This window comes from Chelmon rostratus, chromosome 18 (genome assembly GCF_017976325.1).
Source record: "Chelmon rostratus isolate fCheRos1 chromosome 18, fCheRos1.pri, whole genome shotgun sequence".
NCBI lineage: Eukaryota > Metazoa > Chordata > Actinopteri > Chaetodontiformes > Chaetodontidae > Chelmon > Chelmon rostratus.
This window is the reverse complement of record NC_055675.1, coordinates 13,896,352-13,918,822: the sequence shown is the minus strand read 5'-3', so window position 1 is coordinate 13,918,822 and position 22,471 is coordinate 13,896,352. Positions and strand designations below refer to the sequence as shown.

At 41.9% G+C, this 22,471-nt stretch overlaps 1 protein-coding gene across 5 annotated transcripts in view; it reads left to right on the top strand.

Annotated features, from left to right (window-relative positions):
• The first annotated feature begins 298 nt into the window (after nt 1-298).
• The window catches only part of adgb (androglobin), a 38,999-nt gene continuing 16,826 nt past the window's right edge, over nt 299-22,471 (top strand). For 2 of the 5 annotated variants that reach the window (XR_006007664.1, XM_041958616.1), the window contains exons 1-19: nt 299-435; nt 903-1,062; nt 1,265-1,357; nt 3,111-3,182; nt 3,451-3,627; nt 6,390-6,529; nt 8,069-8,155; nt 9,910-10,082; nt 11,804-11,880; nt 12,734-12,920; nt 13,334-13,427; nt 13,975-14,128; nt 16,653-16,698; nt 17,738-17,849; nt 18,000-18,063; nt 18,234-18,359; nt 19,579-19,687; nt 20,002-20,140; nt 22,129-22,243. Coding sequence is in view for 4 of the 5 variants with exons in the window: in XM_041958616.1 (XP_041814550.1) it covers nt 365-435; nt 903-1,062; nt 1,265-1,357; nt 3,111-3,182; nt 3,451-3,627; nt 6,390-6,529; nt 8,069-8,155; nt 9,910-10,082; nt 11,804-11,880; nt 12,734-12,920; nt 13,334-13,427; nt 13,975-14,128; nt 16,653-16,698; nt 17,738-17,849; nt 18,000-18,063; nt 18,234-18,359; nt 19,579-19,687; nt 20,002-20,140; nt 22,129-22,243 (2,196 nt within the window). In the remaining variant the exon portion in view is untranslated. The remainder of the gene's footprint in view (nt 436-902; nt 1,063-1,264; nt 1,358-3,110; nt 3,183-3,450; nt 3,628-6,389; nt 6,530-8,068; nt 8,156-9,909; nt 10,083-11,803; nt 11,881-12,733; nt 12,921-13,333; nt 13,428-13,974; nt 14,129-16,652; nt 16,699-17,737; nt 17,850-17,999; nt 18,064-18,233; nt 18,360-19,578; nt 19,688-20,001; nt 20,141-22,128; nt 22,244-22,471) is intronic. The other 3 variants (XM_041958619.1, XM_041958617.1, XM_041958618.1) reach the window with 3 other exon arrangements.

Genomic DNA, 22,471 nt, shown 5'->3' with positions numbered 1-22,471 from the left:
TGGTCTGAGAAAGGTTGCACTATATCTTGTCTATTGAAAGATGCTTTTAATATTTATTATTATTATTATTATTTAGTTATGTTTGTGAGCTGTATATAGGACAATAAGGCCTGATTCATGTTATTCAGCTGCGTTTTGTAGCTCGTAGGTACCCTTCTGTAAATAGATGGAAAAGATCTGTCCACCCCTCACCCTGGTAACAAGTGATGCAGGCGCTCCAGACCCCGCCCACGTTTAAGCTCCATTACTTAGCAACGCGTCAACTTTGAAAAGCAGAGACAAAACAAAACAAACGCACCTCTGGCAGGTCACTTGACCCGCTTTGGCCACTTTGCTAGCTTGAAGATTTATCACGACTGGTGCAATGTCTAAGGCACAACCAAAGAAAAAGGCGTCCTCCTCCAGTAAAATCTCTTTATCCGACCGACAGACAGAGTAAGTTTGGTTAATGTCGACCATAAGCGTCAATTAAGGTCATCTGTAGTTAGCGTTAACGGTAGCGTTAGCTAGCTACGTGTTATCAGATTAAACTAGCTAGCATTCCGGAAGCTCGTTTAATGTAACAGAACATCATACTTTTGAGTGCGTGCTATCTATCTGTCTGTCTGTCTGTCTGTCTGTGTTGCTGCAAATCTAAAGCCTTGTAGCCACTTGAGAAGAGAGAGTACATCACATTTGGCATGTGTGTAAACCCCCCGTCTGTGATCATCAGAAAGAAAGCAGCCAGCTTTATGAGCTGATATCACTTTCACTGTGAGAGGGTAAACAGGGATTTGGTGGCTTTACTTTTGTGGGTTTACTGACAGAATCTCTGGTACTGAGCTGGCTAATTTTGCTGCTAAATATTGACAAAGGGGAAGCCAAGACCAAATGAAGTGAAAAGCTGTGCGTCATCATTTCAGAGCAGCGTCTCTAGCAGGCACTTCCTCTGAGAGTCTGGGAGCTGTGTGGAGATGCAGATTCCCCATCTGGCCCGAGTGGAGTGATGCAGAGGTCAACAAGGAGAAATGGGACTCAAGTAAAGGAGCTGAAGACGGAAAGCCGAACAAGAGTCACAATGCTGTAAATGTGGAGTATAAGATGATTTAAACTTTGATAGATTGTTTATTAATTTCCCATCAGCATTATACACTGTGGGAGTATTGCAAAATATATAATTTGCTTCAAATGCCCATTACTGGCAATATTCATTTTGACATGATGTTGATCAGTTGGTTGTTGTGTTTCTGTATTTCACATTCATTTTGTTTGTTTTTGTCTGCAGCCATTTTTTGAAGATCCTGAGGGAAAAATTTCCCTGCCTCCATCTTTGACCGTGCACTCTTGGAAGCGTCCTACGGAGTTTATTGTCAACAAGGTAACCGTCATGCTTCTATATTAACGGTGCAGTTTCTAAAGGGATCCTGCCTGCCAGTTACAGTGTCACAATGATGGCAACTTTTCCGCAGCACTGTATTGTGACAAAAGTGGTTTACACTTGGACAGTATACCACATTATATAGTGGTTCAAATACATGTCAAGGATAACAATGATAAACAGGAGCCAGCATATGTACCATGCACATATATGTGTAAGTGATAAAATTATGTCAGCTGAAATTATTTGGCTGCACTTCTTATGACAATTTATGGTTTAAGTAATTTCTGATGTGAAAATATACATTTGCTGGCTTCAATTAATGGAAAAAAATAGCCAATTTCAAGTCAATATTTTTCTCTTTTAGCCTTTCGTGGTCTTTATTTACCATTTTGTGAACTAAAGGACTACATGAATTTACATAGACTAAACATTTCATCTCCTAATCAAAACTGTTGGTTGCAGCCACTACATGTGTGAAATGTAGTTAAGGAAATCTGCTCTCTAGTCGCTTCTAATGAAGTTTTAATTGCATCACCCCACTTTTCTGTTACCCTCTCTCAGCGCAGTATCGAGCAATTACTGGAAGCTTCCTGCTTTTTGAATTAGTCCTTGCCAGGTCACAAGCTGCCTTTTCACTCAAGATGTCAAAAGCATTTCATTAATTTCATACAAGAGGAACACGAGTCTATCACAGAAGCAATCAGCTGTGCAGATGCAGGCAAGAGCTCCACTGTGAAACCCTTTATTCATCAGTCTATACCAGTCTGTGTTTTCAAAACCGGTGTTGTTGATGGAAAATGTGTGAAGTTCAGCTCCCGGAGTTGCAGTGATGATGGGAGAAAACACAACCTCCCCCGACCCACAGCTGATCCATCTCATGACCACATGACCCATTAATTCATATATAATTAGTAACATGGTAGAGTCGATTAACTTGGCAGTGAAATATTAATCGCAGATGTAGTCTTGGGAGTGTCATGGCGAGGTTAAACCGGTTTAAGCTCTGGGATGACTTGAGAAGCATTAAGTAGGTCTCATACTGTATTCATGCTCATTTTAAACAGGTGATGCATGACAGCAATATTCTGAAGATACGTGACCGTATACTTGACAAGTGATTGAGTCTGATATGTACAGATTAGAGGAGGTCATATTGTTTACAATAAAATTGGTATGATATTTAATATGATAAAAAAAAAAATCCAATTCCTATTCTGACTTGCTGACATAATGAGGTCATACTGTTGTGCACAGTACCAGGATGCATGCCTCAAAGTTTAAGTAACATTGCTACTGGCTCCATGGGAGGAGTTAGTTCCAAAAAGTGGAGTGACCACAGTGGTTTGGAGGTGGTTTGGTTACAAAAGGTGAGATGTACAACAGACCACTGTTATATGTGACAAGTGCAAGAAGACTGTAACAACAGGGGGCAATACAATACAATTAATAGCAAACCTTAGCAGAAGCGCCCGTTTGAGTATGAGGAGAGCCAAAAATCTTGCGAGGAGAGCTCAGCAGCTTTTATGAGATCTAAACCAAGCAAACTATATTGACTACTTCCATGCTGTGCTGGCATTCATGAATTTTTAGCAAGTTGTACTCTGCATTTTGTCATGTCGTCAAGAATATCGTTATCGTAGAAATGCCCTAAAATATTGTGTTGTTATATATTATTAATATTGATGATATTATTTGTCTGTTATTCATCAATCTGTGCTTACAATGAAAACAATGATGTGCTTTATTTTAGGATCTCACCATCGTTGGAAATGAAATGACCTTTGACCTGATCTCTCCCAATCATCATCTGATTTGCAGTGAGGTTGGTTTTCAACTGTTGATTTCTACTTTTCTATTGAGGCTCGCACTGACTTTCCGCAAACTGGTATCGATCAGCACTTGGATAGCGTAATTCAGATGTGAGACAGGGTGACGCTTGACTGACAGAAATGAATTAGTCTGGGTAATGCAATGCCCTATTGATTTAGGGAATGATAGATGAGATAACTGAGAATTCAGCCAATAGATTTAAAGATTGGTGGTTAGTTGTTAAACCTGGGATTGATTTTCTCTCCCTTCTCTCTGTCAAGATGATGAGGTGGATCATCAGTGAGATCTGTATTCTTTGGACGCTTCATAACTGCACATCTACAAAACAAGAAGGTTGGAGACCTTGGGAGCACATCTACTCACTGTGCAAGGTGGCGAAAGGCCATGTGCCGCTCTACAACAACTATGGCAAATATGTGGTCCGACTCTACTGGATGGTGAGTGTGACGCACACACATACACGCAAACAACCATTTAGAGGCAAACTTGATGCAGTGGATGGCATGAGATTGCAGTTCCCTTAAGATGAGAGGGGAATGGTTAAGGTCTGAAGCTTTGAGGGGGGAAGGGATGAGAAAGCCTTATCCACTCAGAGCTCAAATCAATCAGTCTCACTGCTGTGGCAAAAGTGGCTGGGCCACATACAGCACATTGCCTGATGAATAGATAAGGCTTAACAGGAGTCAGCTGCTTCTCAGAGAGCATTGCTCGAGTCGAATATCTTGCCTAGCAAGATCATGAGAGCGGGCACAACCCTGGGAGGGCTTTATGCACTGAAGTGTCATATAAATTATGTGCAAGTGTAAGGATTTTACATATTTTTGCTCTAAGTTAAGGTCATCATTGCATTGGGATACAGCTTGAAGTTGCTGGCCTGTGAGATCCAGAATGTGTGTTACTTGGCACAGATCTTTAAAAAGTGGACACTGCATCATTGTGTCATCTCAGAAAGGGAACTTCTTCCTGCACAACAATTTGGGTCAGCGAGAGAGTGAAAAAGACAGAGCTAAAAAGTGATGGTGTGTTGTAACAGTGTGACTCTTGCCTTGACAAACAAGCATGACACAGTTGTAGGCAGCAGCCCCCGTGCCAACCATAGCACGCTAACAGATGGTTGTTGAGATGGCATTAAGCACCCACCCCCCCCTTCCCATTTCCTCGCCTATTTGTGCTCATAGGCTACTCCTTTTCCTCCCTGCTCATGTGACCAATCTTTTTTTCCCAATTCTTTCCTCCTTCACGCTGCTGTGAATATCCATTTCATTCTCATTTTTTTCACCATTTTTACTGCCCTACAACTTTGTCTCCCCTTGCCTCCTTTTCCACCTCTCTCCTCTAACTTGCCCTGTATTTTATCCCTTCTGAGAACACATCAAGTTCCACCTCGGGCCAATGGTTTGACAAGAATGTGGAAGAACAAGAGCAAGAAAGGGAGTGTGCTCAATCGCACTCTATATAGGATTGCATTGCTTGTGCTCACTGGCAGATAAGGAGAGGCACAGCTGTGAACAGTCATTCAGATTATCACCTGCTTGTGCTGCTTTTCCTTACAAGCAGTGTGAAACTCCCCCAGACGGCCACTAGACAGACCACACCGCAGACAGCGTGTAACAAGCTCTGACACCAAACAGGATGCTAAGATTCAAGCATAAGGTAGCTAATGCTGGGAGAGGTGTTGGAATATGAAACCCACAGAGTGGAGGTTTTGAGGCGATGACTTACACATTGGATTTTTCGGAAAAATTCCACTTTTGAAGCTTATTGTTATGATATGATTCACATATGAAGGGGAAAACTAAAGTTTTAAACTTTGTAAATGTGTTAGGGGCTGGTATCAGTCATCGCAATCATATCAGCTCTTCTTATTTCCTTTAAATGCAGTTGTTCCGCCGTCACCATGCACTGGCAAAGGAGTTCAGGGTTCAGTTAACATCAGGAAACTGTTATATTCAATTTATATTGCAGATGGTTATATAGTTATATTGGGCAGAAAAGACTCTGTCTTTCAGGGAATCTGATGAGTAATGAGAATTGTGCTGGGAGAACAAATTACACTATAGTATAGATTCAGATAAACCTGTTAACATTCATAAACATTAGATCCTAGTGGTCAACAATATTAAAGGTTAGAATTCTAAGGCTATGGAGGCTGCCTGGTACACTTGTATGGATTTGATTGGATGTTACCAATCAGCTGGTAGCCCACCAGATGATACATCAGTGTTAATGAGCATGGATGAAACAGCTGATTGCTGATCAGCCGATACTGATCAGCAATCAGACAGAAGCATCCTCTTCAGACAGAGCACTGAAGAGGATGCTCCATTCTTGTCAGAGAGGCCCTTCTCTACAGAAGCTCAAATATCTATGAATGTAAAAGGCAGTATTCCATCAGATTCAGGTTCATACAAGTATCCTGTCAGATGATGCCTCGTTATAAAATGAATTCACTTTTTGTTCAGCATGTCCTGTCTTGGTTGTGTGTAATCATCAACATCATGTGTGCCACTCTAAGCAACATTAAAAAAAACAATGGCCTTTATTCTGTGTTACTTAAGTGGTTAATAAGGTTGGAATCAGCTATATTTGACAATAGTTCATTGCTACAAAAATCTAGTGGTGTATAGGAAAGTGATGGAAACCCAAAGTAACGTACAATAATTCAGTTGCTTTACATTGTAGGAAAAGTTTTGGCAAAACGCTTATTTGCTTTCTTGCCAAGAGTAATAATCTTTCCTGCCAGGCAACCAGAGGAGACTCCAGGAAGTTACTGGTCCTGACCAAGAAATAGCAGATAACCCCACCTCCAAGGTAGTAATATAAGTTTAATAGGTTTAAAAATTAAACAAACAAGATATATGTGTTAATCAGTGAGCTGAAAGGGTGTTGTTAAGCAGATTTTCTTACCTTCAGTCAGAGCAAGGCTATCTCTTTCCTCTTTTTCCAGTCCTTATGCTAAGCTAAGTTAGCCAGCTGTTGGTTTTAGCTTCATATTTAGCATACAAGCAGTATTGATTTTCTCATCTTGCTCTTAGCAAGAAAGCAAATAAACGGATTTCCCAAAATCTTTTTCTTAAAGGTTTACGTCAATTACAGTAGTCTTAATAAGACGTAAAAACTAATCTCAGAACTACTATTTGAAGTGCATCTATTCTTATACCGTATCTTCACTCATTGTGTCTTCCTTATTTGCTCTAAGGGCTGTTGGAGGAAGATAACAGTTGATGATTCCATGCCATTTGATGAAGAAAACAACCTGCTTCTCCCTGCCTCCACCTGTCAGTCAGAGCTGTGGCCAATGTTGTTGGCTAAGGCTCTCATTAAAGTGGCCAACACAAAGTGAGTTACTGTAGATTGCAACAGAAACTCTATAAGCATCTCAGGACTGCCTCAAGGAGTTGGGAAACAGCTGTTATAGTCTTAAAGTAAGACGGCTTAAGAACAGACTCAACCTTATTCCAAGTATATACCCACCGCACAGCCTGACTCTAATAAGACCACTGTAACACCACACACTATGCTACTTACCACTTACACTAACACTGTACACTAACCCTGCTTATGAAAAGCAGTATTCAGTGTGGTACTATTGCCCAATTTCAAGTAATCAAGTAATTTAAACAAATGTATGCTATAATTCACCAGTAATACGCAATGTCATCACATCATCACAATGTCACACATGGAGAAAGTAAAAGTAGGTCATTCACTCTCTCAAGTCTTGACCCTGCCTGATCAACATTAATGAAACACACAGACCTTTAGTTCAAACTGATACCATTGAGGAAATGTTTTTTAAATGATGCACAATACACCTAGAATTCTTTATCATTTCTTGAACTGGTGTATCAATGAAAACAACAAGGGCTTTGAATATGGGTCTCCCTGTTAACATACAGTATGGTGTGTGTCTTCATTTTTAAAGTTACTGAAGGACAATTTTAAGTGGAAATCAGGGTTCAGGAAGTTAATTTTAGAGCTGACACATTTGTATGTTGTACCCATCAAAGTGAACTGAACAATTTAAAAGCTCACACACCTGCAGAACAGAGTCCCTTTTGCTGACTAAGCTGAACCTTCACCTGACCTAATGTCCGCCTCGGGCTGTGTTGAATTTGGTGACGGACAGCCGACGTGCGTGTCTGTGATGGGGCAACATGGCGTGTGTAAAGGTGGCTGTTCCAGTGTCCACACAAGGTCGAGATATAAATGTTTCATCCAAGACAGGAAACAAAGGAGCCTCTCTCCTGGTGAATTACTTATGAGCCATCGTCAAACTTTTGAACTGAACTAGTGGCAAACTTGGCCCAGGTGTCTGCTGGGGCTGCTCCTCAGAAAGGTAGTCTCCTGTGATAAAAGGCTGAATTGCAGGGGTCCTTTGGTGCTGAATAGCTTTTTTGTAATGCTTATGTACAATGGTACTACTGATCAAATTGTATTGATTTCACTGCCTTGGGTACAGTCTCATGACTGTGGACTGGACAGGTTGGACACAGGATCCCAAGAGGACCAATTAGAGCTGCTCTAGCCATCTGTTTCAACTGAACAAAACTAAGTTCTTTTGACTCGCTGACATACTCTGTGTGTTTGTGTGTGTGTGTGTGTGTGTGTGTGTGTGCATGTATACGTTACAAACAGTAATATCTTTAAGTTCTTGGAGCCCAGCTACCTTTGTTGTCTTCATGGATGTCATTCCTATACATGATGTTAAAACAAAGATGGAAAACAACAGAATGTGGATCCATTTTTGTTGTCAGTTACCTAGCAACAGCATTCCCATGAGTTAAACCCCCCGAATGTGTATTGCGTGTTGAAACCTTGACCTCACAAGTTCCACTCTTTGTTTTTTTAAAGTCTTTTTGTGTGTGTGTTTCTCAGTGTAGTGTCAGAGGTCTGCGGAGAGATGGGTGAGTTCACATTTATCCACACCCTCACCGGCTGGATCCCAGAAATCAGTCCTATAAAGTAAGCAAGTCTTGTCTAAAGATTATACACAGGTGTCCCACTGAAGTGCGTCTTTGTTAGTGGGGTTGATGGTCTCTCCCTTTGCATTTATTATTCCTCTCTGAAAAAAAACTAAAACGGGGAGTGAGAATGAAACTGACTAATCTCTGGTAGTTTTTCACACAACAGCTGTGGTGTTAAATGCAATCAGACAGCCTGACAAGCGGTGCACTTTTTCCTCTCAAATATACTGTTTTTTAAAAACAACACTATAGCAAAACCAAGCAGAGAATTGTATCTGTCTACAATTGTATGGACACACTTGGGGGAAGAAATGTGCGTATGAGAATCTCAGCTTGTCAGTGATAGAACTTTAATGGGGCGACAGTGTTTTGGAGCGGAGCTGTGGAGTGTTATTCTCTACAGCTCAGCAGGTTAGCTGCTGTTAGTGTGTCGCCTGGGGAATCTATCAACATGTACAGGCACTGAGCATGACCGTGTCTGTGTTTCAGATTGATGCGTGACACATGGGTTTGCAGTCCTGTGTGCACGTATTGTTTGTGCTTGCACTTCTATGATATTCGTTGGTAACCACAGCTGGTTGGCTTAAGAAATCTAAATATGTTTATTATTCTGACTGACAGCTACAATCAGCACAGAGGAGCTATTGTTGTAATCCAGAAAACGAAATCCAAAGTCAAAGCCACTCTCACTACCGCCCACAGCCACTGAGCTAACAAGTTGGAGGAATTATTTTTTCAGTTTGTCTGATTTTTGAGATTCCTCAGCCCTGTCCAGGAGGTAGACCTACTAAAAAAGGAGAAGTACATGCTGTTGATCAAGCCAGATTTCAACCAATGGACGACAGAGAGAGCTGGCAGGTGTCAGCTCAGGAGACAAAAAACGCAGTGGGCTTTCTTTTTTTTTATCATGTCAGATTTTCACATGTCCTCCTCATATTAGAGTGACAGGAAAAGTGGTCCTTTAAATGAACAGCAAAGTGATGTCCTTCAAATAAAATAACACAGCCATCTGCCATTCACTTGCTCATCACACATAAAAATGATGCTCACTGATTCTGGTATATTACCTGCCTCACCCCATGCTGTAAGCTTAAGTGCACTGAGATGACCTGTAAATCAGGCATGGTAAGAAACCTGCTCCAGCATCGTCCCTCAGTGGTTTCTTCAAAACCTTCAGTTTGTCTGTGAGGTTCAATTTCCTTTATGAAGGTCTGTGATGTTTAAATTAGCATTTTTTATGTTTTTATGCTGTCTATTTAATGTTTTTAATGCATTATGTAAAGTACTTTGAATTGCCTGCACGTAATGTACGACACAGACAGATTTGCCTTGCCTTGCATTCAGAAAAAAAATCTCTTCTAAAGCATGTGTGCAAGTAGAGAGAAGATTGTATTATATACTTTATTCTCAAGTGAGGGAGAAATGCTGATGTAAGAACTGCAGCCGATTGTACTGCAAATAGACAGGCAGTGCAGGAACAGAAGCAGAAGCGGCAGCAGACTCGGGGCTAAGACAGAATCAGTAGACTTCATCTGATATCAGAGCAGTCATGGCATTGTAAGTGTTGTAAACTCCACAATAGACATGAGGGCTCAACATCAGTGCTGATTTTCTTATTGGTCATTCACAAGCAAACAAATTGAAGTCAAACCCAGCACAAACATGCAGTTTGTTTCAAGACTTAAGACTTAAAACAATAAAGCCATCCCTTGTAGCCTTTAACCGATCCAAATTTCTTTAACCTCCTCTCAGGTCCTTCTATCTGGGAAAAACCTGGGATTTCTTACAAGACACCATTCCGATATTTACGCACCCAGATGAGAGTCTGCCAGAGACGAAGCCTCAGACTGCAGACCCAGCTGCAGGGAGAGATTCCAGCTGTAATGACAGCGAGAGTCAGCTGCCAGAGATGCAGAAAAGTAAAGGTCTGAATTATATCACAGTCTGACACGCACAGAAAGGCACACAATTATGTACACATTCATACCCGCAAACATACATCTCAGTTACACACTCTGCGTGCACATGTAATTGAGTGAGTCAATTAAATCAATCATGCATTAGATTGTGATCATTTGTATGCACAGGATACTTTGCTACAGCTAATTTATCAACGGCTTGTTTTAAATTATTATATATGTTGTGTGTGTCTGTGTATATGTGCAGTGCTACAGTTTATATTTGTACTGTATGTATGGATGTGAATGTGTGTGCATCTGCATCCATAATTCAACCAGAATGGAGCATAACAATAAATATTTCATTTTCCTGCAGGAATCTGCACGTATCAATGATACTGTTCTCTTATTGCAGTTTTGCCCTTACACCTTTGCAACATTCATATTGTTGTGTGGTGATTTAATTTAATTCTGGGAAAAACTTGTGCCATACTGCAAAATACCTCCATTTCAGTCAGCTAGTGCCTCTTTCCTGTTGTTTCAATCATCACTTCCTGTTTTCCCAAGGTCATGTTTTATGGAGCACAGGGAGGGTTAATGCGTGTTTGGTGGACTATAAATAAACCAGCAGAGGGAGCAGTGGCAGGGTGAATTATTTGGTGTTCCCGTAGGGCAGAAGAGCCTCCCAAGTCAAGAGTGGTCATGTGTTGAAGACAGGATTGAAACATGTCCTCAGAAAAGAGCGTGTGGCTTGGAGTTGTCTCAGGTCATTGAGATAAAAACATATTCTAAAGGCTTTAATAGGCTTATACAGTTAATTTAAATGTTTGTAACTGAAATACAAGTGGTGCAAAGATGGGATCATCCCCAGCATGCACATCATGCTTGGCATTGTGCAGAATTTGTGTTGCACAGTCAAAGATCAGAGAAACAGGCTAAACTTAAAGTGTTGAAAACTGGGCAAAATGTTATTTTGTTATAATTTATGTTGTAACCAAAGTATTAAGAAAAATAAGATGACATTTTGTCATGATTGGACTACGGCATGAACTGAAATTGTTGTAAATGTTTACCCACTGATAGTAATCATGCCCTTGGTCTCTCCTATAATCCCATTTATTTACAATCATTTAAGTGTTGGGTATTAACGTAATGTAATGATGTGCATGCACAAAGTGGTATTCCTTCACACAACATTTATGCTTTAGGGAAATGCACACATGCTGCTCATAAATCACTACGCGGTGAGAGAACCACTTCTCTCTTCAATTCTTAATGTGCAGCCTTTATATTAGTCTGGCAGTGCTCACATCTTTCTTCACTGTGGTCCTTCAAATTGATTTTCCATGTCTCCGGGCCCATGGGCTCCTTATATGATATACTCTAAGATGCACCATAGGGGGCAGGGCCATCCATAGATACCCTAGATACTCTCTTGTTGCCTTTTTTATACCTGTGGAGGCCAGTAGTGCTTTTGCAACTCACTTTACATTGACTTGGTCTTTTATCAGCTTTGCTTGTAATTGGTAAATAGTACTAACTTTCATTTTATCTATATATTTAATCACAATCAGTCAATAATTTCAGTCTCTCAGTAAATCTTATGTGTAGTTATAAAGTGTAAAGTCTACAGTATCAGTCACTGTCAGAATATATCTTTTTTTGTGGTGTGTGTGTGTGTGCGCATGTGTGTGTTCTTGCTCTGTTTACCTGTAGTTACGTTACTGTTCTTTCTGTGTGTTTCTCAGATACCCCTGAGGTGGTCGTGTGTGCCAGCTACAACCCTTTACAGCCACACACCAATTCATTTGGGTTCGGACAAATGGTGTGTCTTTGGTCCATTCCTCCTCTCTGGCTGGCTATCCACACACTTATTCAAAACAAGTTTTCTGCCACACTGTCACGAGACAAATTTGCATGAAAAGATTTCACCCTTTGTAGATTGCAGTGAGATGTTAAATGTAGATTTGGAAGCATATAGTACAGAGATTCACATTCTGATGCAAGTGCAATATAGTCTGCTGGCAAGCTGGTCAGAATATGTACATGTGTATTTCAAAGATATGGCGAGTAAACTGTACTCTGATGTTAGGAGTTCTATCAATGACCTACAAATTATACACTCAAGGTTCAGCCTTCATGCAGACATTCTTGCTCATATCTGCGTTGACCCATATTGATCAGATAAATAAAATACAGAATGGTTTTTGAATGGTCAAATTTGTATTTGATTAACTTGCACATAATAATGATTTTACACTTAATTTGAAAATGTATGATTGTGTTTCAGTACTTTGTAAAATGCATACTGTCTTAGTCACTGATGACGACTGTCTTAGTCACCAGTCACTGGTGGAGATGAAACATAACAGCGCTTGTGACCAGAGGGCATAGTGTGTTCTATTTGGATGCTTTGCCTCAACAGGCTTCACTCGTTTTATTATTTATACCCATGCTAAGCCTAATTGGTGGACAGTTTCCAGGATTTTCCTCGATCGGAGGTGTTATATCATGTCCACACTGTGATCTTGGATCAGAATTCCCTTTTGACTGTTTGACTTAATTCACCTGTAGAGTTGCTTACAGATGACAGTAATTCTCAGTATGATAAAATACTTTTTAAACTGCACTTTTTTAAATATTCATGCATGTGCGTTTGTCTTTATGCTGCCACGCAGGCTAATTCCTCAGAGTTTCTCCGTCGGTACGGCCTCTCCTTGCTGCACAGCCACATAGTCCTGGTGACCAGAACCCGGGCGTGCCAGCTAGAGGCACCACCCAAACCTCCACCTAAACCTCCACCTGTGCCCCGATGGAAACTCATCCGCTTGCGCAAGAAGATTGTCATCACTGATGAACCACAGAGTGCGTGAGAAACAGCGAAGGAGGCAGGAAATAAAAAATGTTAAAATTAAGTCAGGAAAAGAAGGTGGTGAAGGGGAAACCAGGAGGAGGATGCAGGGGAGTATATCAAACAAGTAGAAAAGCACAAATTATGCGATAGAGTGTAGGTGAATGTCATAGATAAATATGACTAGCAAGGAAGGATTTAGAATTTAGAAACCACAGTACAGAGGGCATACGGTACCACACACTAAAATGAAAAAAAAAAAAGGATAGCTACAATTTTTCTGTAATGAAAATAGCTGCTAGCTCGGGCATATCTGACATCAGCTGATCTCCAGGTGAAACAAATGCAGTAAAAGGATGCAGAGTGTGAACAAGCAGATCTGGCATGATGTGTGAGAATTCTTTTTTTCCCTTTTCTCTTTTTGAAGAACTTCCTTTGTCAAAACCACAGCAGTTCATTGAGGTTGCCAGCTCTTTTCTCTCCCACCGTGTCGAGAGCAGCGATGGCCCGATCCCGGAGCTGTACGTACACTGAAATAATGTAAAGCTGAGAAATTTGTCTCCTCAGTCCTCATCTGCTCATTTAACTGTATTGTTTTGGTTAAAAAGTGTTTCAGTGTGCCTAGACCGCACAGTGCAGTATGGAAAGCAAGGAAGCAGCTTCCTTTGGGGGATCAAAAAAGTGCATTATCATGATCACATCACACTTTTTCTCATCTTCTCATTGTACCTCCATCTCTTCCTCTATTTCTCCCTACAACAGGGCAATGACACATGGGTAGCAGTTGAATTTTAGATTAAATGCGCATTTGTCTTTTTTATGCTTCTGTGCTTCAAAGCCTATGGCATTATTAGGATTACTACTATACACACAGAAGGAAATGTTTCCCAACATAAAAAAGTTACAGATCAAAGCCGTGTTACGGTAGAAATGCTGCTCTGGTGTCATTTAATTTCTATATTGAGACATGCATGACTCATTTGTAGATGTTATGGTTTATTGCTTCTAAATGTGTTACCATATGCGTGTATGTAACATGTAGCATGACTTTGTGTCCCTGTGCATTAGAGAGGCCGTGCAGAGCGCTCGGAGGGAGCTTTCCTATGGATCCCCTCTGGTGTCCATTGCAGAGAGAGAGGAGGCTGAATGCCGAGAAGGACTTGAGCCTGATGCAGCTGAACGCACCGCTAACTCACCAAACAGCACAACAGACAAAATAGAGGTAGATAGAACGACTGTCTGCTGCGGCACAAAGTTGATCTGTACATTTCGGATGTGTATTTATCACACATTGCACTGTAGTTACCCCAACCCATTTATTTTAATAGCTGAAGATCTCTAAAGCCCAGCATTATGCTACATGTCCAAAAAATAATATAGTAGTAGCTATCCACAAAATTTTGTTGCCTCTTCTTCTTTCCTCGCTTCTTTTTTTCCTCTCTCATCCCTCTGTCTACCCTGTAAGTATGCAGTTGAAGGCTCATCAGAGTAGCTCTGTGTGTCAGTGACAACAAGGCTGCCATCCCCCAGTCTCAAAGTCACTTCTGTTGTCTCCCAGCCAGGCCACTACTGACCAGGGGCAAATCTGCACTAAAGAGAGAACCAGCAAGGGAAGGGAGATGAGGGTGTGTAGGGGGGGTTCAGAGCAGCAGCAGAGAGACACAGACAAACAGACGCAGAGACGAGGATAGAAACAAAGACAGTCAGAAATAAAGAGGGGGGACAGGTGTATCGAATAAGGAAGAAGGAGGGCTGCAGAATGCAAAGAAAGCGACAGAGGTGGAGGCGGTGCAGGAAACAGAGGGAGATGGGAAAATAGACTTTGTGGTGTGCGGTGGTGCTGACTGGTGTGCATGGGTTTCATACAGGGAGAGGTCGTGTACTGCGCTGATGAAAAAAGAAGTGCAATTAGATGGTGAGCCATCAGTGTCTGTGTCTCCTGGGGGGTTCATTATTACACTTCACTCCTAGCATACAGAGAAAAAATAGAGTTCATATTAATCGCCCTCTTGTGTAACTGTGACCAGTTATAGAGCGGTTAGGCTAGGGCAGTATGGACACGCTAATTTGATGTGTCGTTTGATGTGTGTGTGCACACGCGCTCATGTGGATTGGTTTGTGTATTTGTCAGACGTGTGCCACATTTTTTACTGAGTGTGTGTTTCCACCCCTTTGCAAGCACGTGGTGGGTCACGTGCTGAGGGGACTGTACGCCAAGTGAGAAGGGGTTATTGCTGTTTTGACCCCTCCCTCTGTTTCTGTCAACCCTGGCCAACAGTATCAACCTCTGTTCCTGGCTGCTAGAATAGAAGAAGGTGGTGTCACATGATGTCCCTAATACTCTCAATGGCCTATTCACTCAACATAGTAAGTGTGGGTTAGAGAATAAGAATTAGATTAGGTGTAAGTGTGCTGTTTTAACCTCTAATATGCTTGGAATGTGGTTAATCACTAAATCACCAAAGCCCTTCGATGGTTTCAGTTTACCTGCGCCAGAGAGCTACACTTCCCAAAGTCCACCTTGGCTCTGAGATCAATTGATTTTCTTGTGCCTGTGAACTTTGACTAGCCAGAGAGAGTTTGTTTAATTTTTAAACCTTTCATGTTATTTTTCATGTATGAACTGGGAGACACTTCAGGGGAAATCTGGAGAGAGTCTCTTGCAGAGCAAAGACTTCACTCTAGCTGTGTAAGATAAAGCCCCATATAGTGTGGGATTAAAGCAATGCGCCCTCTTCCATCCATCCACCCATGACTGTGATTTGATTTGAGAAAATATAGCTTTCCTCCTCTGAAAGCAGCAGCTTAAAATCCCAGGAGCCTTGTGTGTAAGAGCTTTCAGTCCCTAATGTCCTTTTACTACACGCAGGTACGCGATCTCATAAAATGGCATGCTGTGGGTGGACAGGATGCCTCGGAGATAGAGTTGTACTCGCTCTTGTGAAAACACACACATTTACATTTTTTGTTGCTATAGTGGTGGAGTGGAGATCGAGTGTGCGTCCCAATCACAATGCTTTCTTCAGTCTGTCTGGATCTCTGGGTACTTATTCTAATAAGCGGTGACTCACAGACACACACAGACACACACACTAGGTCTGAGTCATTAGAGAGTCTTGGCTGGGCTTGCTTTGAAGTTACATGACACAAACCCATAATTCTTATTCAGAGCTGAGTAAATGGTCGGACATTCGCCAGGCTTTTTACTTGAGGGGCTCTTATATGAAAAACTTCAAGTGAGGGGCCCTGGAGGGACGTGATACAGGTGTATCACTCCTTGCGCTCGAATCTAGCTGTGTTGTCAAAGCATCAGTGATGCTGTTTTCCCGACCACACCATCTTCTGTCTTGCTCGGACAGAAGAATATGGTATTTGAAGGATTGTTAATGACTCATTAGCTATATTTCTTTATTGTGTTGGGCAGACGACCATGAAATCAGAGCTGTTGAGTAATTCCCCTCCAAGAGAAATAACATGCTAAACAACATAATAACTCCTCATTTGTCACTGACAGTCGAAGTAAATTAGAGCTGGTATTCCCTGGTGGTGTTTTTAGCAGGAGGGGAGCAGCCCTTGTCACATTAAACCCTGTCTTGTGTCCTGTGGTATTCGGCGAGAGTGGCACAACACCACAGCTGGCATCAAATCACTAGAGGGTGGAGGCTTATCTCTGGTAGTGTTACTCTCACTGTTGATGCCTCTCTCTCTCTCTGCCCCCCCCCCCCCCCCCCCCCCCATCCCTTTAGGTTACTGCAGAGGACAGGAAGAAGGACAATGATGACATCTCTGATGGTAAAAGCTGTTCCTTTGCCATACTGGGCCCCTCATTCATGTTGAAAATAATCTGCACTCAATCTGTACACAAGATCACATTACCTGAGGTCAAATATTAGTCTACTCAAATGGACATATGCTCGTTAATTCTGTTTTATTGGAAATTAATGTAGTGAAGGTCTTCATTATTAGTTGACTCGAACAGCATCTGTGCAGCGAAGTCCAATTAATGTGATTAGAAGCATTTGCATCTCTCGCCTCCACCACCGCCATTTTTCTCTCCATGCATCCATCGGTTGGCCAAGACACTTTGAAGAAGATGGGACTGAAATTATGCGTTATGACAACCAGCCAATTCCCTGCCTTCTCTCTGCCCCCGTTTAGTTGCTTAGTAACACCTGCAGTTTGAGTTAGCGGACCACCATGGCTCAGCAGCAGAGACGCTGGCCCTCGCCGCCTCAGCTTTCTGATCAGACTTCTCGCTTTGAGAAGAGCTTGGGGGCAGAGCAACTGTGTGTATGCATGTGTGTGCGTGTGTGTGTTTTTTGGGTGGAGAGTGTGTCAGTCTGCATATGTCTGTTACTTTGCTGTGCATGCATTGAGATGGTGGGAGTCAGTGAGTGGGAGTATGGATGTGCATGTGCTCTTACACTATGCCATCATGTGGGAGTTTGGCCAATTTGGCTCAGTGTGTTTCAGATAATGATTTGAGTCTATGATAACTTACTATGAGTCACAAGAGGAAAGGCATTTTGTTACTTGCAGCATTTTGAAATGGGAGATTTCACAGGCAATTCTATATCTATTTGGTAGTGTGGCATGAAAAGCACCAGTCAACTCGGATGCTACTCAGCTTAATGAAGACATGTTTTTGCTATCTTAATTTGCAGATTTTTGCTAGCAATAATGAATAAAGCACTTTGCTTTATAATCCATCTCTTAGCAAGGCGGCTATATATTGCAAACCATGTCTACCTCAACAAAAAAATGTTTGTAAATGCTTTTACAATCCCAGATTGTTTCACACTAAAGAGTGGATTTTGAACGCTCCTTCCAGATCGGCCCAAAACTGCAATGAAGGGGCCCATAACTGAGGAGCCCTCAGCTCCTGTCAAACCCATCCTGCAGAAGACCTGGGTGGACCTGGATGACTTTGCCAAATGCTTTCAGTGAGACACATGCTGACACAAATATGTACTTAAGCACTGCAAACATACTGTACCAAGAGATAAAGACAGCTGTGAAAAAAGGATGGTGGAGGGGCTTAAAAATTACACAATCAAGATTTTAATGGCGTTTCTTTGTTTTGTTTTGTCCAGGACTCTCTTGGTGTTCCATCAACTACAGATATACCCACATCACAGTCAGAAATCTCATTTTAAGGTCTGGTGTATATCATGAAAGAACCCAGTGACTTCTGCATATTTAGTCTCTAGTGCTGCTGCTTTCTAAGATGTCCCTTTGTGTTCCCACATGATTCCATGTGTTTTGTGACATATTAATGCTATTAGTATTGGATATATTGTTATTAATTTAGCTGTTGATGTCTGCAGAGCACCGTCTTGTCCAGATCTACAACAGGCGCCAACTATACTGGATCGTCCACACACTCTCTTACCACAGGATCCCTCCCTGTGACATCTGCTGTAGCAAGTCCTGAAGTACGCACATGCAGACACGTACGAAAAAACACATGCACGCTCACAAAGAATCGCGTATGAGCACACGTAACATGTGACATGTAACATGTATGTTTATCAGCTTGCAGTCTTCTTCTACACCATTTGGAATGATAATGACAAAACTACTATGAGAACAAAGACAAATAACAGAGATCTCAACCAAGAACATAACTAACAGATCATTTTATTTGATATCAACCCAGTGGCCCTTAAATTTTTATGCACTTTCAGCCATATCTCAGTCTTCATCAGTCAATTGAGTTTTCCCATCTTTGGGATCTGATGTGAACAGCCTTGTATGTAAATAGTCATTTAGTGGACCTTTAGTTAAGAGTGTTGGCAAACTACTATTTCCAGGATCAAAATTAACCAGGCTTGCTGAGTCGGACAGCAGTAGACTATAAGCACACGTCAATAGTCTGAGGACCAAAAGGTTCAACAGCTTCCTGAGGGATCAGCAGTTCACGGATATCTAGTGATTGCAAGCTGTGCAAAGCTTTGCAAGTAATGAGGAGGGTCTTTAAAATAAATTGTAAATGATCTGCTTAACTGAGGCTGAAACAGCATAAATTAAGGCCACATTTGGTTTCTTTGTTGAAAGTGGTGCTTTGTGTTAGGACCGTTCTGCCTGAAGTAATGAATCTTTGTGGTTCTCAGAGATTTGTTTGTCTCACATGCATCACATATACTGTCCACTCTTCTGAAGTTGTCTGAGAATGACACCGTGCTTGTGTGTGTAGCACCGGCTTTTGTCTGCATGTCTGTGTGTATCGACTGCTGAGTCTGCTTGTCGTTCCAGACACGTATGCATCCTCTCCCTCTTCTTTTGTTCTCTATCTGTCTTTTCTACCTTTCTCTTTGTCTCCTGCTTTGTCTCTCTCTCTCTCTGTCTCTGTCTTTCTCACTGACTACTTTTTCTGACATGACTAAATGCACCGTCTTGGCCTCTCGTATTCAGGTGTCACCTCGAATGCTTCTTTAACTCACTCAGCTCTCTTTTTTCCACTTACTTCGCCTTCTTCTCCCCTTCTTTCCCACTCTTCCTCTGTGATTTTCTCCAGATTCCCTTCTTCTAACCCACCCTTCTATCAGTTTATCAATCATCCCTCCCCACGGCTTTCTCTTCTGGTTTCTTCTGGTCTCTTCTCTCTTCTTCTCACCTCTTCCTTTCTTTTGCTAAGGCCTGTGTGTGTGTATGTATTTAATTCCCCAACAGTGCCCAGAGGTGAGAGCCACTCACTACCTCTGTGTGGACAGCCTGCAACCTTCCCAGATCCTCATCAGCTTCTCTGCTCTGCTCCTCTGGGGAGATGCAGCTGAGGAAAGTAAGGATTTACACACACACACACACACACACACACACACACACACACACACACACACACACACACAAACACACACAAGCAGATGTTCAGATACAAAAGGATTTTCTGTGCAAATAATGCAACAGCAATGCTAACTATCTTAGCACGTACAAACCATACACAACCTTATTTGGGATATACAGCACATGTAAACCTTAATAATATATGCATATTTTACATGGCGCATTTTCTGAATGGTACCTACCGTGTTTGTGATATTTGACTGTGGCGGGTGACTGATCCACCTTTTCTCTCCACTCTACAACACCTCATAGAAAAGGAAATGTCTGCTGCATGTGGATCTGCAGTGCTCACCGCCCAGCCGTACTCTTGGAAAAGCCTGCAGTCTCAGCTGCCAGTTCTCACTATCAAGACCACCTCCTCAAAGGCAGCCATGCTTAACTTACCCCCAGGGTAAGACAGCAATGACTGCTGATTACTGAATGCTGTATTGATCGAAATTAAAAGCCTAGATCAAGTTCATAAGCCAGAATAGACTAGGACATCACAAATCTATGTTCCTAGACTCTGTAATGTACTTTTATTTTAGAGCTGATCCACAGTTTATGGTGAACCGGGGCAGACACAGAGAGCTGGGTTGTGGATTGAAGGACAGACTGGCTGGTGAGGCAGGCAGAGATGACAGAAGAATATGGACCTGAGGCACACGGCAACCCAAAATTTGTTAGTTTAGGAAAACTTAATGCTTGGATGTAGTGTTAGTACCATATTCACAAACTGATCTTCCAACTCACACATACATAACCAGCAAAATCAACACAAGGGAGGGGTGAACAACAAGAACACAAGCAGGGAAAGGCACAGCCGGCCAGTTACAGAAATTCATGTGGTAATTATGCAATGCCATGTGCACCTATCAATTTATGTCAGTGTTCATATTTCACACATGTATCTAAACAAAGTGTCATCCCACCTCACACTTCTTCACGTCATTTTTCCACTTTCATGCTCACCTAATAACCCTAAATTACCCCGAGTGCTCGTCAGCACAGCGCTGTCGCTGCCAAGGTTAAAGCTGTTATTCCCATCGTCTGAACCTGTTTTTAAAAATGTAAATTTTTTTTTCCTTCTTTCTTTTTTCTGCACAGCACCCCTGGGAGCATTTGATGAAAGGAAGCGTTTCACTCTTGTTGTGATTTTCACAGCTATGCAGAGATCTACTTAAAGCTATCATGAAATGAGCAGAGGATATCTGCCTACCTCAGATGCTCTGGAAAGCAGTAAAAAGCATCTGTCCTAGTCTCTATTAATGGGTGCTACTTGGCCTAGAAGCAGAGGGCCTAGTTTCTGGGGTCAGGTGCAGGTATGCAGCAGTGCAATTACCACTGAGCCATAATCACACACATAGCACTCAACTTATCATGCCCATATGCCCCATAGTACACTCTCTCCAAGAGGGAATAGCTGATGTGTCCATACTTGTGGGCATTTTTAAACCTCTCATTTTCTTTTCGTATGTCCCTGTCAGCCCATCTGTACGCGGTATACTATTTTTCCAATGTGTTATTTTTCTCACCACTGACCCTGTGTGCTTTCATCTTCCATATTATTTGAACATGCTGTCTTGTGCTAATCTATTAGTTTTAATGTGTTTTTGTCTAATTTCTTTCCCTTTGCCTTTCCACTTGTCTCTTTTCTTCATTTCTTCTCTTTCATACTCTTCACCTCCATTTCTCTCTTTCCCATCCATTTTACTTTTGTATGCTGTTCTCTTTTTCCACAGCACTAGCCCAGCACCGCCTCAGTGCTCATCCATCTAGTTATTCTGTGATGGCTGAATTATGTAAAGCTAATGGGGCCAAGGAAGTGGGGCTCCACGCTCTCATGCCTGACCAGGCCCTGTGAACTCAGCTTGGCACTTGGCTGATGGGACATTAGGCTGTAGCACTTTTGACTGTATGACCCTCATGGTCTTACTTGACAGAAACATAGTTTCACTATTAAGACTAGAAAAGGATTTCATTCGGAGGAATGCGCTGTTGTGTAATGCATGCTGCCTCTGATTGTGCAGTTACTATGAAGCAGTAATTGAATTGAAGAGACATTTGTTCATTATTATCAAGGAGGCATTTAATTAGACTCGAAGAAGCATTTGTTCATTATTAATGAGGAGGTATTTTTCCACTGTGAATGAACTTGTGAGATTTGTTTCTCCCGGTATATATTTTTTGATTGTTATGTGGTTGGGGAACTGATGCTCAGGCTTCTGTCTGATCAAATGTAGCCTGGGGAATCAGTACCGCCACAACTATGACCAAAAACTGGGATAGGTGGAGGGATGAAAAAGTAAATTGTTTAGAGCTGTAGTACCCAGCCTTGAGGGTGAGGAACACCAAAGAAAGGCATGTTCCTGTTTTCAAAATGCTTTCTCTCCTCTCCAGGCGCCATGTGTTGTCCTTCCACACAAAGGCAGCGCTGGGCTACCACATTCACCTGTGCAGCACGACACCTTTCATCTTTGGGGATGAAGAAACCGTCATGCTACACCTTACCAAGGTGACCGAGGGCCTTAGATGTCGATGATGATGTTGATAATCAATTGGCATTGATAGTAATCTTCTGTCTAAATGCACAGACCCGTCATGTGGACACCTTCAACATCCTGTCCACCCTTTTCTGTCATCTGCTACTAAGGTAGCTGCACCTTCATGTGCAAATTTCTAATATAAGGGGTGATCTGCACATTGCTTTGATTTCCTCCTCAGTCTGCAAGTCACTCCCTCG